Source organism: Mixophyes fleayi, chromosome 4 (genome assembly GCF_038048845.1).
Source record: "Mixophyes fleayi isolate aMixFle1 chromosome 4, aMixFle1.hap1, whole genome shotgun sequence".
Classification (NCBI taxonomy): Eukaryota; Metazoa; Chordata; class Amphibia; order Anura; family Limnodynastidae; genus Mixophyes; species Mixophyes fleayi.
In genome coordinates, this window is record NC_134405.1 from 196,027,986 (window position 1) to 196,045,400 (window position 17,415).

Genomic DNA, 17,415 nt, shown 5'->3' on the forward strand with positions numbered 1-17,415 from the left:
TTACCTCCCCCTCCAATACAACATGGTTTTGCCAAGGTGCAAAGTTACACCTTCATGTTTTGCTCCATCCACCTGCATCTTTGACATCTGTATATAGGCTGGGCATGCTATGAAATTAGTAAAGGCTCTCCCAATGGTAGTAACCCATTATTTTACAAGACCGGAAAAGCACAGCCTGACATTATCATCATCTTCTCCATGTATCTCCCTGAGTAGCAAAAGAGTTTCGAAATCTCAGCTGGCAACTAATGTGGCACTACAATTCTTGCAAAAATTCAAGCAAACTTAACATTGCAGTTTCACAAAGCTGCATTGGACATAGGCTGGTAATATCAGATTCAATCTTAAGCAACTATCGAAAATAGCGACCACTTCCAATGGGACAGAGATCAGGACCTAGCAAAAAAAAAGTCATAGAAACCCTCTAGGATGAGAAAAATCAATTATAACTCCGAGAGAAGTGAAATAACCTTAGAGCCGGAAAAATCTCAGAAATTCTCACCCATGAGCCATGCGTGAACCTACCTGGAGGAATCAATGTTACTCATTGAAACAGCCCCAGGCCCGAGATGCAGACCCTCTGCCGCATGTAATCGCTTGTCTCCTCTTTTCTATTTTAAAATGAAGTATAATTATGGATAATATTGTATTACCTCTCAAACATACATCTATATATGTTATGCATTAGTAAATTTTGTGCACCCACAATATTACAATTCTTGAAGACCGATCCCCCGATCAATACACTTCTTGGGAAGTCTGGTTCTCTGCCAACCTATAACCTATGTACATATGGACCCATAATTTACTTTTTAGCGGTCTATAAATTTCTGGGGACATAAATTCAATGACAATAAACCTATGGACTACAAACATGGTGACATTTCGCTCATAACCTGTATAACAAGTGGATTTCACTGATGAGGAATACTTAAAATATTTACAAAATATGTCAAATATTAATAAAATATAGTACCCAGCTAGAAATTGGTTTTATACATTTAGCACAAGGGGATACTTTATTCCCTTAATGTGCTCTTACAACAGTTGAATAAAACTTCTGCTTTCTTACTTCTAGTAATTACAGATTACGTTGAAACCCACCTAAGCTTATATGTATAGTGTTGATTATAATTATACAAACTCCCCAAGTTAACTCCCCAAATCCACTGGAAAATTATTTGATCTTCAAATCTTGTGATCCTTCTGGTTCTGTAAATCCATGGTCAAATCATTCCTTAGCCTTTGCAAATATTAGCTTTTTGAGCTCTGATAGAGGTAGTCTTTCTTGGAATTAATCACTATTAAAATTTCCAATTTCAAAACAATGATTCTAGCTAGAATAATAACTATAAAATAATGGGAACCACTGAGAGGCCCATGTATCTATCATTAGGGGCAAAATAGCTAGTTATGCCTCACATCCCAAAAGAACACAACCTCAGCAAATTGAAAAGCAAACATGCCAAGTTGCTGATGTAGAACACAAACACAGCCAGTAGAGAGCTACTTACAACAATTGATCACCTCTTAGCGGTTCATTAAACATCATCAGTGGGCTAATTAGAGATTCTATGAAAAAAATAATTGTCACGCCTCGGTCCCGCTCGCGGGCACCTGTACTGTTACCTCCTTCTCACAAGCAGCATATCCTGGCACCTGTTGCTCGCATGCATCGTTGGCAGTCTGGTCTGCGCATGTGCAGAATCGCAGTCCAACTTTGAAACCTCCCCTCTTCCCTCATTGGCCGCGGGATCGTGGAGCACTATTTAAACCTCCCAGGTGCACCTGCCTATTGCCTGTTCTTCAAGCTCACTTCCTGTGCTCTAGTATCTAGCTCCTGTCTTCCGTTGTGGCCTGCGTGTTGTGGTATTAGCCTGCACTCCTCCAGCATTGAACCCGCTGTTCCAGTGACTCCTTTAACATTACCTGAGTTACCTGTATCGTGTCAGCTTTGGATCACTCCACCCGCTGCCTCTCAAAGCTACCGCTGTTCCTGTGACTTCTCTGCAGCCGCCCCAAGTTACCTACGTGGTATCAGCCTGCTTTCCTCCAGCATTGAACCCGCTGTTCCAGTGAGTCCTCGAACATTACCTGAGTTACCTGTATCGTGTCAGCTTCGGTTCTCTCCACCCGCTGCCCCTTAGGGTACCGCTGTTCCTGTGGCTTCTCTGCAGCCGCCTCAAGTTACCTATGTGGTATCAGCCTGCTCTCTCCTAGCATTGAACCTGCAGGCCCAGTGACTTTTCTACCTCTACTCAAAGCTTCCTGTAATGTGCCTATCAGCATTTCTCTTCACAGCCGGCATTGGGATGCCGCTTTCCTGGTGACCCGGGCACCCCTCAGTGCCACCCTCAGTTTCCTGCCTCCGTTTGGCTCCTCCTCAACTCTCTGCTGTACTCTCTCTCTCTCTCTCTCTCTCTGGGCCGCGACCTGCGGGTTGGTGCCGCTAAGCCCATACTTCCTTGCGAGGGTCCCTGGTGAAAGCAGGCCACTCGTTAGACTCCGTGCCCGTGAGAGAGCTCAGTCATTCAGCAGAGTCCGGGAATCCATTGTTCTTCTGAGACAACCGTGACACTAATAACATAACAATAAAAACTATTCAGGCATCTCAGGCCAACTGAGCTCTGGAAGATAAAATTTTGGTTGCACAGTATAACCCTAGACCAGTGATGGACAACACACAGCCCTAGGGCCACATGCGGTTCTCCCAATCATTCACCTGCTGCCCCAGCTCCTTCCTACTTTATTGGCAGACTTATTTGAAATGCCTGCTAATATGTTATTACGGATAGGTGTCTCTTTTGTTGATTAATTGTATTGTTTTAGTTCATAACAGATTAAGGGTAATGTGCGGAATATGTAATTATCAGATAATTCATTTTATTAGCTGTCCTCCTACTAAGCATTATCTCCTTTTAAAAATCTCTTTGGAGGGCACAAACTATGGTTGCCAGTCAAAGGTCTCAGCATATCTCATGAAAGCAGAGGTGGTAGAAAGAAGGGGAAAATGTTATAGTACAAAGAGCATGCAGAGTTCATGTGTCATGGCACTGTGGTTGCCATGGTAGTCCATAACACTTTGCAGAATTATAAATAATTAACAGCACCTGAAGAAGCAAACCAATGGAAAATATTATAGCCTGTCCATAGTGATTTATGTTAAAGAATAATAATAATGATTGGATTGCTGCTTTAAACGCTAGTTAAATATGGTAATTTGTCCACATTATAACTATGAATCACAAATTCCTTGTTGCACAATGTACTGTTTTAGAATTCATTTGTGTACAATACGGTTGCAGTAACTGGCATAGTAAATTGCCATCTGCCTGTACTTTCTCGCTATGCTTCATTAAAATTATATTTTTGCCAAAGTGTTTGTCATTGTATATATCTTTATTAACACAGTGTTGTCAGAATTTCTTGCACAGCAACTGAATGCCTATACTTACTAACTTAGATATTTTTAGATTTTAAATATCCATTGGAAAGCATGTAAACATTAGGAAATGCATACATGATTTTTAAGCTGCACTACCACTCAGTTAACATTTTTCCTAAGTTGATCCCTACCTCACGCTGGAGCCCTGGGATTTGTACATGCAGGGCCGTCTTTCCGACTGGGCACGATGAACAGGTGCACGGGGGGGCAGTGGACAAGGGCGCCCAAGGCAGGACTCTCAATGAAAATAAAAAATCCTATAAAAAAAAACAAAACAAAAAAAAAACTTACCTTTTGCGGTCACCTGACTGTTCAGGTCAGGTCAGGTGGCAATCCGGCTCCCTCCGTGGTCTCCTCTTCAGTGCTGCGCTTGCAGTGAGTGTTGGACGTGATGAGAACAAGGCGATTGAAATGTAAGTTAAGGTGGTTTTGATTCTCTAGCTGAAGGAACGTTGAGTGAGCACATGTAAAAAAAAGTGATATATCACTTTTTCTATATATATATATATATATATAAATATATATATATATATATATATTTATTGCTTTACACACACACACGTGAAATGTGTGTGTGTATAAAAAGTGATTTTATTTATATATGTAAAAAAAAGTGAAAATATATTTAGTTATTATTTGCATTAATATAATGAAATTAACAGTACAATGATTCCTTATTGCGTTTTCATTCTTGCTATGTAACTGTAAAGTGCTTAGGGCATTTTAGAACATATAAATTCAGACAGAGTATATTTACTTTCACCTCTCAAAGGTAAATGATGTGCTGTATTCCTCGTTATGTGGAAGTAAGGCACAGTTGAAGGTAAAAGGAGTGATTGACGCACTAAGTGGTCACTCTCTATATATGTGGTGGTATAATTATTACTTATTATAATATTGACATTTTGCCTAAGCAATTAATTGTATAATTCAATTAAAATGGAAAATATTTTCCATTTTTTTTTTATCAAATCATAAACCATCTATAATAGTTTTATGTCAACTAAAGACAGTGTCATAGTTATAGTCTACACACTTTAAAATACAATTAATAGAAAAGGAGGATAAGCTATGTGAAACAACAATAATACGCATTGTGAACGCTGAATATTTATTCTGCCAATGATGTTTTCTTTGAGTTGTTTAAATGTGCAGTGGACCATTGCCAAATGCAATCTTGTTTACATTAGAAAGGTTTTGCATTTACATAGTCAATTATAGCATATGCGGACAAACAGAATAAAAATGCTTTATGTGGGTTAATTTGAATAGATTTTATTGACATTGAATAATGGTTAAATCATGATGTTCTTTGAATTTGTACTAAAAGGTACTAATTTTAGACCCACACATACTGGACACCAGGAGATCAAGTTAAATCTAGTTAAATGGACATATTGTTAAATCAAAAGTAATTACTCTATGTGTAACTCACTTTTTATACTCTTATGTTAACATAAAATAAAGTGTTTGACACACACAACACACACACACATCCTTGGAGACAATTTTTTTTGTGTCATTGAATTCCAAGTGTTGAGGGTGTGTGTACTAATCTTTGTGTGTCCTGTCTGCAATTGGACTCTACCTTGTGTTCAGTTTTGCGCAGTACCTCCACCTTGGTCTAAGTACTGTAGGCTCTTCGTTGGATAGTGTTCTGGAGTTATCAACACCAGAGAGAGACCAAAGAACCCTCTTCCACCCTCCCCTCCACTGGACCACAGGCACACACAAAGGAAATATTCTCACACCAAATCAGTCTGTCTAATTTTATGTAAAATTATACTACAATACAATAGCAGAAGCATAACAAAAAAAAACACACTACAACATTTGTGCATAGCACCTAAAACAGATCTTGCTAGTATATTATAAACTTGAGGTACCTATATTAAAACTTACATAATACTTCCTATACAAAAATATTGATATAAATCTATATACGATATCTATCTAAATGACTTTAAACTTCTATAAACATTTAAAATTGCAACCCAGTACTCATTAAGCAAATAAATAAATATCTATATGGATATGCAGCTTTATCACAAGGCAGTTGGAATATAGGCCCCTTCTTCTTTCAGTTCCAATATACAGCAGTTGGCAGCCTGGAGTGCAAGACAATGTCCTCTCTGTAAATATTACTTGTATTATACCGCTTTCATACTGCCGCCCCGGCAATATCCCGGGTTTTTCAAGCCGGGTTTTTGCCGGGGCTCGGAGCGTCCCAGCTCAGAAACACCATTCATACTGCACCTTGGACCCGGGAATTTCCCGGGTTGACCCCATTCATACTGCACAAGTCTGTGCCCTGGCAATTTGTGGGAGTCATCACCAGAGCAGTTTTCATTGGCTGAAAAATGGTGATGTCATTGAAAGGTGACTGTTTTTTTGACGCATAAAGATGATGCAAAAGTGGGTGGTGATTGTTTACCACATTACTTTTCATCATGGCCGTCATTCTCCAACAAACTCCGATTCTGCTTCAGCTTGATCTGCACTCCACCATCCACCATTTCTCCTAAACTCCTTCTCGAATCTTCCACGGGCTCCCACCGATGACATCATCCTCCAGAGACAGGCAGACAGCCAATCAGCTTGTTTTCTGTGCAACCCGGGTTGAAAAACCCGGGTTGCACCATTCATAGTGCAGGCAACCCGGGTCCGACCCGGGAATTACCCCTCGATAAATCCCGGGTTGAAGACCCGGGTTTTTAGACCCGGGATTTTTGACTTGTACCATTCATACTACACCAAGACCCGCTTCGTTTGAGCTCGCCCCGGCAAAAACCCGGGATTTTGGTGCAGTATGAATGGGGTATAACAGAACACTTTTGCTGCTTTCTCTTTGATTTGAAGTCCAATCACTCTAACTATCCCTATCTAGCTAATGAATATGGCTCAGTCCAATCACTTGAATAATATAAGATACATGGGTACTTATCAGCCTCTCTCTCTCTCTTTGCTCCTCTGTTCATATTTTTCACAGTAGTCCAGCTTATAATGTCTCCTGTTATAGCACTCTCTCTTTCTATAAAGCGCTGATCTCTCATCACCGCTGTATCCCTTGTTCAATACTGTTCCCTCTCCTCTCCTCCATACTCCTTCTCCTATTCCAGCTGCTACACATCAACTGCCAGTATCCAGTCATTCCTCTCACCTAACTCATTTTTTTCTCGCTCCCTTGTTCTCAGTGATGTCACAGTGAGCAGAGCTTTATCAACCCCTGACATTAGTGCACATGTGCGGACCATCATGTCTGCCGGCACCACATAACTAAATGAATTTAGAAAGTGAACGCTGAAAACACATGATGTGTAAACGAAGCGATCCCCATAAATAATATGAAGCCTTGCATTTGACTTAAAGCAGTGATAGATATGATCAGTTTCGAGCTTGAAATAATTGAGCTTAATTGCTTACTGTAATGTTTGCTGTGCCAGGGCTGGCACTCCAAATACTATTAGGAAAGTCGGGCATCATGAGCTCCAAGAATTGGTACTTATGTAAATGTACTATTAAAGTGTGTAAACATAAAACAGTATTGTTCTATGTTTCTACAGGTGACTGACATGATGCTTCAGGACAAGCAATACCCTGATTGGGGTAAATCTGCACGTGCCTTCTGGAGAAGGGGAAATATCCGGATAATCTTGTTCTGGTATGCACAGAATGATCATATTAATCATTTTCACATTATAAATAATGGTCCACGGTCTCATGATCACACCCAGGGTTTTTGAGCAAAACATATCATGCTTAAAGTTTGAAACCAGTAAGAGTCTTATTTACAAAACTGTGCATTTTTACAGCTCTCTTGATTACAGCATTGCTTAGTGAGTTTATTATTTTATTTCTTTGTAGCTATTTATATAGGGCTTATGTATTATGCAGTGCTTTTATTATTATTAACATTTATTTATATAGCATCAGCATATTCCATAGATCTTTACAATTGGGAACAAATGCAGTAATTAAACAATACCATACTTGCCTACTTTTTAAATCTGTACTCTGGGAGATCGGAGCACAGATCATGTGACAGAGGATAGGAGCGGGTATGACGACATTAATACGTCACTATAGCCCCGCCCTTACACAGAAATTTACGGTACTGAATAGCGGGGGGGGGGTGGCTTAATGACGTGATGAAGCCCCTCCCCCCGCTATTCAATGTCGTGAATTTCGGCATTTTACAGGGTCCGGGAGGTTTGCCTACTCTTCCAGGAGTCCAGGAGGACTCTCCGAAATGCGTGAGCCTCCCAGAAATTCTGGGAGAGTGGGCAAGTATAAACAATACTGGGTAATACAGACAGAGAGGTAAAAAGACCGTGCTTGCTAGCTTACAATCTATGGGACATTGAAAGTGTGATACATGAGGTTAAGTGCTACATATTGCACATTGGTCCAACCTACTTGCAAAGGTAAAAAGTGCTTAGTGGGCTAAATGATCCACTCACAGCAATGTTGGTCAGGTTGTCAGAGATTTGTTGTCTTGTGTGAAGGGTGTAAGGGAGGTTAAGAGAGTGAGTGAGGAATTTGATAAGCTTGCCTGAAGAGATGGGCTTTCAGAGAATGCTTGAAGGTTTAAAGACCTTGTTGTGCGAGAAAGGGGATTCCAAAAAGTGGCTGCAGCCCGAAAAACGTCCTGGAAGCAGGTAATGACGCAGATCTTGTGCAGAATGGAGGTGGTAGATATTTTGAGACAAGTGAAGAGATGTATGTTGGTGCAGTTTTTGATGGCTTTACATAGAATACTTAACCATTTACATCAGTACGTCCCCCAGTGGATCTTAGTCTATGTTCCCTACCACACAGACACACACATGCACTAGGATTAATTATGACGGAAGCCAGTTAACCTACCAGTATACCTTTGAAGGGAATGAAGCTACCACTGGCCTCTTACTACCCATAGCACTTACATTCCTCCTTTCCCTGTGTCTTGTATGTCATATTTGCATGTTTTACCTACCATTCATTATTATATTCATTATTATATAGTACATCTAAATGACCGTATACTTAAAGCTGCACTACCTCCTACATAACAGATTTTGGTACAGTGCTCCTCTCCTAAGTTGTATTCTGTAGTAACAGTTTAGTTCACCACCTTTAAATGATCACAGAGATTTTCAGCTTGTGATTGGTGCTCCTGCTTACAAAATTCCCTTTACCTATCGCTTTCATCCAGTGCTTTAAAAAGAATGGAGAACCCCCTGGAAAAGCGGCTGCACATACTAGCCATAGGGGCTTCTTCTAGGGAGAGCAACATGTTTGTAAAATCTTTTATGCAGTGCAGTTTTAAATCCCTTTGTCATTTCATATAAAACTATAAGTTCCTTAGGTGCCATAAATTCCCATTTGAACATCTACTACTACTCAATTTTATTGAAAAATTTCTAATTGCAAGAGCCAATTATTTTTTGGTTTGTTAACATCATATGTGCTCCTTAGTTCAGAATCTGTTAGAGATAAAATGCTGGGCATCATCAGGAATTTCTGCAAGCTTTTCCAGCAGGTTAGGTGTGTTTTCTCAGGGGGAATCTAAATATGTTTTTAATCATTATATTCTGCTCACATTTGTCTACTGTTAAACCCATACTTTAAAGCAGCCTCACCAACTGTCAAGATACATTTTCCTCTTAACAAGTCTTTTCTCTAAAACAGCATTTCTTTTTTTAGCTAGACGTCTCATCTAATGAACAGGTTATTTAAATTTGATGGTAAACTATGATATTTTTACCAGTTAAAACAAATACTCTTCTTCCATATTATTAGGTTGGCTTGCATATATAAGCTAAGATCTAATAACGTTTGCTCATTTTAATTATTAATAATGGCCAATTTAGCAAATTACTTTCAAGCTTTCAACTGTCTCTTTCCCCAAAATGCCACACATGAAGCTGTAAATACATAACAATTTCACATCTAGGAGGATCCTATTCTCTAAATCTCAGTCTGTGGCTTCAACTATCTTCATTGATGTTGCTTGCTTACAGCCACATAGTAAGTGCTCATAGTTGAAGTTTCTTGCTGTTGCAAGAAAAGTAGTTCACCCTGTTATGATTTATATGAGCTGTTGTATTCTTCATCCCAGTTGCTGTCTATTGAGATGTGCTTGTAGGCTGTCTCGAAGACAGATATGTACTTGAAGTAACTAAGCCAATTACATAGTATGTCTTTAGGAAAGACAAGTTCTTAAAGTGACTGAGTAAATTATACATCTAAAGGGCCTGGCGAACAGTCATTATAAACTTCCTCTCTTCAGAGAATAATCTAACCTCACTGTATTTAAGAGAAAGTATTTAGTAGAGATGAGCGCACTCGGATTTATGAAATCCGAGCCCACCCGAACGTTGCCGATCCGAGTCGGATCCGAGACAGATCCGGGTATTGGCGCCAAATTCAAATCTGAAACTGAGGCTCTGACTCAAAATCCCGTTGTCGGATCTCGCGATACTCGGATCCTATAAATTCCCCGCTAGTCGCCGCCATCTTCACTCGGGCATTGATCAGGGTAGAGGGAGGGTGTGTTAGGTGGTCCTCTGTCCTGCTATATCTCGTGCTGTTCAGTTCAGTGCTGTGCTGTGCTGTGCTCAGTCCAGTGGTGCTGTGTCCTGTGCTCTGTCCTTCTGAGGTCAGTGGTGCTGCTGGGTCCTGTGCTGTGTCCTGTTCAGTCCAGTGGTGCTGTGTCCTGTGCTCTGTGCTTCTAAGGGCATAGTTATTTCCCCAATATTCCCCTGTGTTTAAAAAAAAAAAAAAAAAAGTTATTTAAAAAAATACCAAAAACGAATTTAATTTTTTTTTAATTACCTCAAAATTTGCACAACCAATCCTGCAGTATAAGCCCATTGGTACTGCAATATTACCAAGTTCACACATTCAGCAGTAAAAGTCCAGTGGTACTGCAATATTACAAAGTTCACACATTCTGCAGTATCAGTCCAGTGGTGCTGTGTCCTGCGCTCTGTCCTGCTGAGTTCCGTAGTGCTGCTGGGTCCTGTGCTGTGTCCTGTTCAGTCCAGTGGTGCTGTGTCCTGTGCTCTGTGCTTCTAAGGGCATAGTTATTTCCCCATTATTCCCAAGTTTTTAAAAAATAAAAAAAAAGTTATAAAAAAAATAAAAATTAAAAATTAAAAAAAAAAATAATTATAACCAAATTTGCAAAACCAATCCAGCAGTATAAGCCCATTGGTACTGCAATATTACCAAGTTCACACATTCAGCAGTAAAAGTCCAGTGGTACTGCAATATTACAAAGTTCACACATTCTGCAGTATCAGTCCAGTGGTGCTGTGTCCTGTGCTCTGTCCTGCTGAGTTCAGTAGTGCTGCTGGGTCCTGTGCTGTGTCCTGTTCAGTCCAGTGGTGCTGTGTCCTGTGCTCTGTGCTTCTAAGGGCATAGTTATTTCCCCATTATTCCCAAGTTTTTAAAAAATAAAAAAAAAGTTATAAAAAAAAATTAAATAATAAAAAAAAAAAAGTAATTATAACCAAATTTGCAAAACCAATCCAGCAGTATAAGTCCATTGGTACTGCAATATTACCAAGTTCACACATTCTGCAGTATCTTGTGCTACATATAATGGAGACCAAAAATTTGGAGGATAAAGTAGGGAAAGATCAAGACCCACTTCCTCCTAATGCTGAAGCTGCTGCCACTAGTCATGACATAGACGATGAAATGCCATCAACGTCGTCTTCCAAGCCCGATGCCCAATCTCGTAGTACCGGGCATGTAAAATCCAAAAAGCCCAAGTTAAGAAAAAGTAGCAAAAAGAGAAACTTAAAATCATCTGAGGAGAAACGTAAAGTTGCCAATATGCCATTTACGACACGGAGTGGCAAGGAACGGCTTAGGCCCTGGCCCGTGTTCATGACTAGTGGTTCAGCTTCACCCACGGATCTTAATCCTCCTCCTCCTCCCCCCCCTACAAAAAATTGAAGAGAGTTACGCTGTCAGCAACAAAACAGCAAACAACTCTGCCTTCTAAAGAGAAATTATCACAAATCCTCAAGGCGAGTCCAAGGGTGTTGGTGGTTGTCAAGCCTGACCTTCCCATCACTGTACGGGAAGAGGTGGCTCGGGAGGAGCCTATTGATGATGTAGCTGGCGCTGTGGAGGAACTTGATGATGAGGATGGTGATGTGGTTATTGTAAATTAGGCACCAGGGGGGGAAACAGCTGATGTCTATGGGATGAAAAAGCCCATCGTCATGCCTGGTCAGAAGACCAAAAAATGCACCTCTTCGGTCTGGAGTTATTTTTATCCAAATCCAGACAACCAATGTATGGCCATATTTAGCTTATGTAAAGCTCAAATAAGCAGGGGTAAGGATCTTGCCCACCTAGGAACATCCTCCCTTATACGTCACCTGAATAACCTTCATAGTTCAGTGGTTAGTTCAGGAACTGGGGCTAGGACCCTCATCGGTACAGGGACACCTAAATCCCGTGGTCCAGTTGGATACACACCAGCAACACCCTCCTCGTCAACTTCCTCCACAATCTCCATCACATTCAGTCCTGCAGCCCAAGTCAGCAGCCAGACTGAGTCCTCCTCAATACGGGATTCATCCGAGGAATCCTGCAGCGGTACGCCTACTACTGCCACTGCTGCTGCTGTTAGTCGGTCATCTTCCCAGAGGGGAAGTCGTAAGACCGCTAAGTCTTTCACAAAACAATTGACCGTCCAACAGTCGTTTGCCATGACCACAAAATACGATAGTAGTCACCCTATTGCAAAGTGTATAACTGCGGCTGTAACTGCAATGTTGGTGTTAGACGTGCGCCCGGTGTCCGCCATCAGTGGAGTGGGATTTAGAGGGTTGATGGAGGTATTGTGTCCCCGGTACCAAATCCCGTCGAGATTCCACTTCACTAGGCAGGCGATACCAAAAATGTACAGAGAAGTACGATCAAGTGTCCTCAGTGCTCTAAAAAATGCGGTTGTACCCACTGTCCACTTAACCACGGACATGTGGACAAGTGGTTCTGGGCAAACGAAGGACTATATGACTGTGACAGCCCACTGGGTAGATGCATCCCCTTCCGCAGCAACAGCAACAGCTGCATCAGTAGCAGCATCTACAAAATGGCTGCTCGTGCAAAGGCAGGCAACATTGTGTATTACAGGCTTTAATAAGAGGCACAACGCTGACAACATATTAGAGAAACTGAGGGAAATTATCTCCCAGTGGCTTACCCCACTTAGACTCTCATGGGGATTTGTGGTGTCAGACAATGCCAGTAACATTAAATATGGGCAATTTCCAGCACGTCCCATGTTTTGCCCACACCATTAATTTGGTGGTGCAGCATTACCTCAAGAGTGACAGCGGTGTGCAGGAGATGCTTGCGGTGGCGCGCAAAATTGCTGGACACTTTCGGCATTCAGCCAGTGCCTACCGCAGACTAGAGGCACATCAAAAAAGCATGAACCTGCCCTGCCATCACCTCAAACAAGAGGTTGTGACGCGCTGGAACTCCACCCTCTATATGCTGCAGAGGATGGAGGAGCAGCAAAAGGCCATTCAGGCCTACACAGCCACCTACGACATAGGCAAAGGAGTGGAGATGCGCCTCAGTCAAGCGCAGTGGAGACTGATTTCCGTGTTGTGCAAGGTTCTGCAGCCATTTGAACGTGCCACACGAGAAGTCAGTTCCGACACTGCCAGCTTGAGTCAGGTCATTACCCTGATCAGGCTGTTGCAGAAGCAGCTGGAGAAAGTGAGGGAGGAGCTGGTAAGCCATTGCGATTACACCAAGCATGTAGCTCTTGTGGATGTAGCCCTTCGTACGCTTTGCCAGGATCCGAGGGTGGTCACTCTTTTAAAGTCAGAGGAATACATTCTGGCCACCGTGCTCGATCCTCGGTTTAAAGCGTATGTTGTGTCTCTGTTTCCGGTGGACACAAGTCTACAGCGGTGCAAAGACCTGCTGGTCAGGAGATTGTCCTCTGAAGAGGACCGTGACATGCCAACAGCTCCACCCTCATTTTCTTCCACATCTATGGCTGCGAGGAAAAAGCTCAGTTTTCCCAAAAGAGGCGCTGGCGGGGATGCTGATAACATCTGGTCCGGACTGAAGGACCTGCCAACCATTGCAGACATGTCTACTCTCGCTGCATTGGATGCTGTCACAATAGAAAAAATTGTGGATGATTACTTTGCTGACACCATCCAAGTAGACATGTCAGACAGTCCATATTGTTACTGGCAGGAAAAAAAAGGCAGTTTGGAAGCCCCTGTACAAACTGGCTCTATTTTACCTGAGTTGTCCCCCCTCCAGTGTGTACTCGGAAAGAGTTTTTAGTGCAGCGGGGAACCTGGTCAGTGAGCGGCGAAGGAGGTTGCTTCCTCATAACGTTGAAAAAATGATGTTTATAAAAATGAATAATCAATTCCTCAATGAAGTACAGCATTTCCCTCCAGATAGTACAGAAGGACCTGTGGTTGTGGAGTCCAGCGGGGATGAATTGATAATGTGTGATGAGGAGGAAGTACACACTGTAGGGGGAGAGGAATCAGAGGTTGAGGATGAGGATGACATCTTGCCTCAGTAGAGCCTGTTTAGTCTGTACAGGGAGAGATGAATAGCTTTTTTGGTGTGGGGCCCAAACAAACCAATCATTTCAGCCAAAGTTGTTTGGTAGGCCCTGTCACTGAAATGATTGGTTTGTTAAAGTGTGCATGTCCAATTTCAACAATATAAGGGTGGGTGTGAGGGCCCAAGGACAATTCCATCTTGGAACTTTTTTTTTTTGCATTATATGACCAATCAACAGTCGTTTGCCATGTTCAAAAAGTAAAACCAAATTTAAACAAATTCAAGAAATTAAACCAAAAGTAAAATGCCCTGTCATAATTTAAAACAAGAGGTATTGACGTGCTCTAAAACTACTGTATTGTTGTTTATATTTTATAAACACTACACTTGAAAGCTTGAGTCTTTCAATGAAAAAGTAACTGTCCATTGAATGAATATTTGCAACAGGGACAATTTTAGGGTTAAGAAAGTCAACTAATAACATTTCGACGCTGTCTGTCTTTATAAACACTACACTTGGAAGTTGGAGGAGGTATTGTGGCCCCGGCACCAAATTTACTACCGGGGCCACTCCACTGTGCAGTCCATATTTAGGTGTATCAGATATTAAACAACGGTGACAGTTGATGCCCAATTTTTTAATTATATTGTTGGCGCTGTAAAAAATTATGTTCCGGGCACACCACACTACGCAGTCCATACCCTTTTTTGGTGGAATTCTGACCCGTGGAGGGTTTTTTAATTATATTGTGGCCTCGGTACCAAATTGTGTACCGGGGCCACCACACTACGCAGTCAAGATAGATAGATGCGTATCATAGATAAAGTACATTCAGTGTTGTGGGGCAAATTGAAAAATATTCAAAATGCACTGACATTATCAAAAACAAGAGGTTTTCACACGCTGAAACACCAACATGTATATGATGGAGAGGATGGAGGAGCAGCCGTATGTGCAGTGTAATGCAGACCTGTTGAAGGTTTTTTATATATTTTATTGTGGTGCCCAGTGCCCACTACTCTACGCAGTCCAGATACTACTTTTGGGTGTAATTCAGACCTGTTGAAGGTTTTCTATATATTTTTTATAGCAGTGCCCAGTGCCCACTACTCTACGCAGTCCAGATACTACTTTTGGGTGTAATTCAGACCTGTTGAAGGTTTTCTATATATTTTATTATGGTGCCCAGTGCCCACTACTCTACGCAGTCCAGATACTATTTTTGTGTGTAATTCTGACCTGTTGAAGGTTTTCTATATATTATATTGTGGTGGCCAGTGGCCAGTCCTCTACGCAGTCCAGATACTATTTTTGGGTGTAATTCTGACCTGTTGAAGGTTTTCTATATATTATATTGTGGTGGCCAGTGGCCAGTGGCCAGTCCTCTACGCAGTCCAGATACTATTTTTGGGTGTAATGCAGACCTGTTGAAGGTTTTCTATATATTATATTGTGGTGGCCAGTGGCCAGTTCTCTACGCAGTCCAGATACTATTTTTGGGTGTAATTCAGACCTGTTACCTGTTGAAGGTTTTCTATATATTTTTTATTGTGGTGCCCAGTGCCCACTACTCTACGCAGTCCAGATACTATTTTTGGGTGTAATTCTGACCTGTTGAAGGTTTTCTATATATTATATTGTGGTGGCCAGTGGCCAGTCCTCTACGCAGTCCAGATACTATTTTTGAGTGTAATGCAGACCTGTTGAAGGTTCACTATATATTATAGTGTGGTGGCCAGTGGCCAGTCCTCTACGCAGTTCAGATACTATTTTTGGGTGTAATTCAGACCTGTTGAAGGTTTTCTATATATTTTTTATAGTGGTGCCCAGTGCCCACTACTTTACGCAGTCCAGATACTACTTTTGGGTGTAATTCAGACCTGTTGAAGGTTTTCTATATATTTTATTGTGGTGCCCAGTGCCCACTGCTCTACGCAGTCCAGATACTATTTTTGGGTGTAATTCAGACCTGTTGAAGGTTTTCTATATATTATATAGTGGTGGCCAGTGGCCAGTCCTCTACGCAGTCCAGATACTATTTTTGGGTGTAATGCAGACCTGTTGAAGGTTTTCTATATATTATATTGTGGTGGCCAGTGCCCACTACTCTACACAGTCCAGATACTACTTTTGGGTGTAATTCAGACCTGTTGAAGGTTTTCTATATATTTTTTATAGTAGTGCCCAGTGCCCACTACTCTACGCAGTCCAGATACTACTTTTGGGTGTAATTCAGACCTGTTGAAGGTTTTCTATATATTTTTTATAGCAGTGCCCAGTGCCCACTACTCTACGCAGTCCAGATACTATTTTTGGGTGTAATTCTGACCTGTTGAAGGTTTTCTATATATTATATTGTGGTGGCCAGTGGCCAGTCCTCTATGCAGTCCAGATACTATTTTTGGGTGTAATGCAGACCTGTTGAAGGTTTTCTATATATTATATTGTGGTGGCCAGTGGCCAGTCCTCTATGCAGTCCAGATACTATTTTTGGGTGTAATGCAGACCTGTTGAAGGTTTTCTATATATTATATTGTGGTGGCCAGTGGCCAGTCCTCTACGCAGTCCAGATACTATTTTTGGGTGTAATTCAGACCTGTTGAAGGTTTTCTATATATTATATTGTGGTGGCCAGTGGCCAGTCCTCTACGCAGTCCAGATACTATTTTTGGGTGTAATTCAGACCAGTTGATGGGTTTTTAATTGTATTGTGGGGAACACTCCTCTACGCAGTCCAGAAAGATACCTCGTTGCAACGTTTTGTACTAAAAAAAAAATTTTATTGTGAGGTGTTAGGTGTTCAGAATAGTCTTTAAATTAGTGGAAATTATTGTTATTGCATGTTATTGAGGTTAATAATAGCGTAGGAGTGAAAATAAGCCCAAAAACTTGATTTTTACACTTTTTAGTTTTTTTTCAAAAAAAATCCGAATCCTAAACCTTAAATCCGAACCAAAACGTTTCGGCAGGTGTTTTGCAAAACAAATCCGAACCCGAAACATCGAGAAAATCCGGATCCAAAACACAAAACACGAGACCTCAAAAGTCGACGGTGCACATCCCTAGTATTTAGGCCTAAGGGGAAACCAGGGAAAACCAGGGCAAAACCACTTAAAGAGATCACTGTGCCTATGTCATACAACTCATCTGTAAAGTATGCCACTAGAGACATTGATGTATTGCAGAATTTATTACTAGTGGTATTCATGTACAGAGAGTAACTGGACTACAGATTATATATTAGGATTACCTGTGCTAAGGCTCATACTGCCAGGGGTATTAATATGTGATTATGAAATACAATAGCAGATGGCAGCAATGGCTATTTCGATGTTTATTTTGTGTTGGGTACCTTATATCGATCATGGAATTTCTGTCATTGGATAACCCGATGACACTGAACATCTAATCCCCGACA

The 17,415-nt window shown here is 41.3% G+C and overlaps 1 protein-coding gene across 1 annotated transcript in view; it reads left to right on the top strand.

Moving 5' to 3' along the window:
• TMEM117 (transmembrane protein 117) overlaps window positions 1-17,415 on the top strand; it is a 299,423-nt gene that overhangs the window by 192,832 nt on the left and 89,176 nt on the right. Inside the window, exon 5 of the mRNA XM_075209075.1 lies at window positions 7,009-7,106. Coding sequence (XP_075065176.1) covers window positions 7,009-7,106 — 98 coding nt within the window. The remainder of the gene's footprint in view (window positions 1-7,008; window positions 7,107-17,415) is intronic.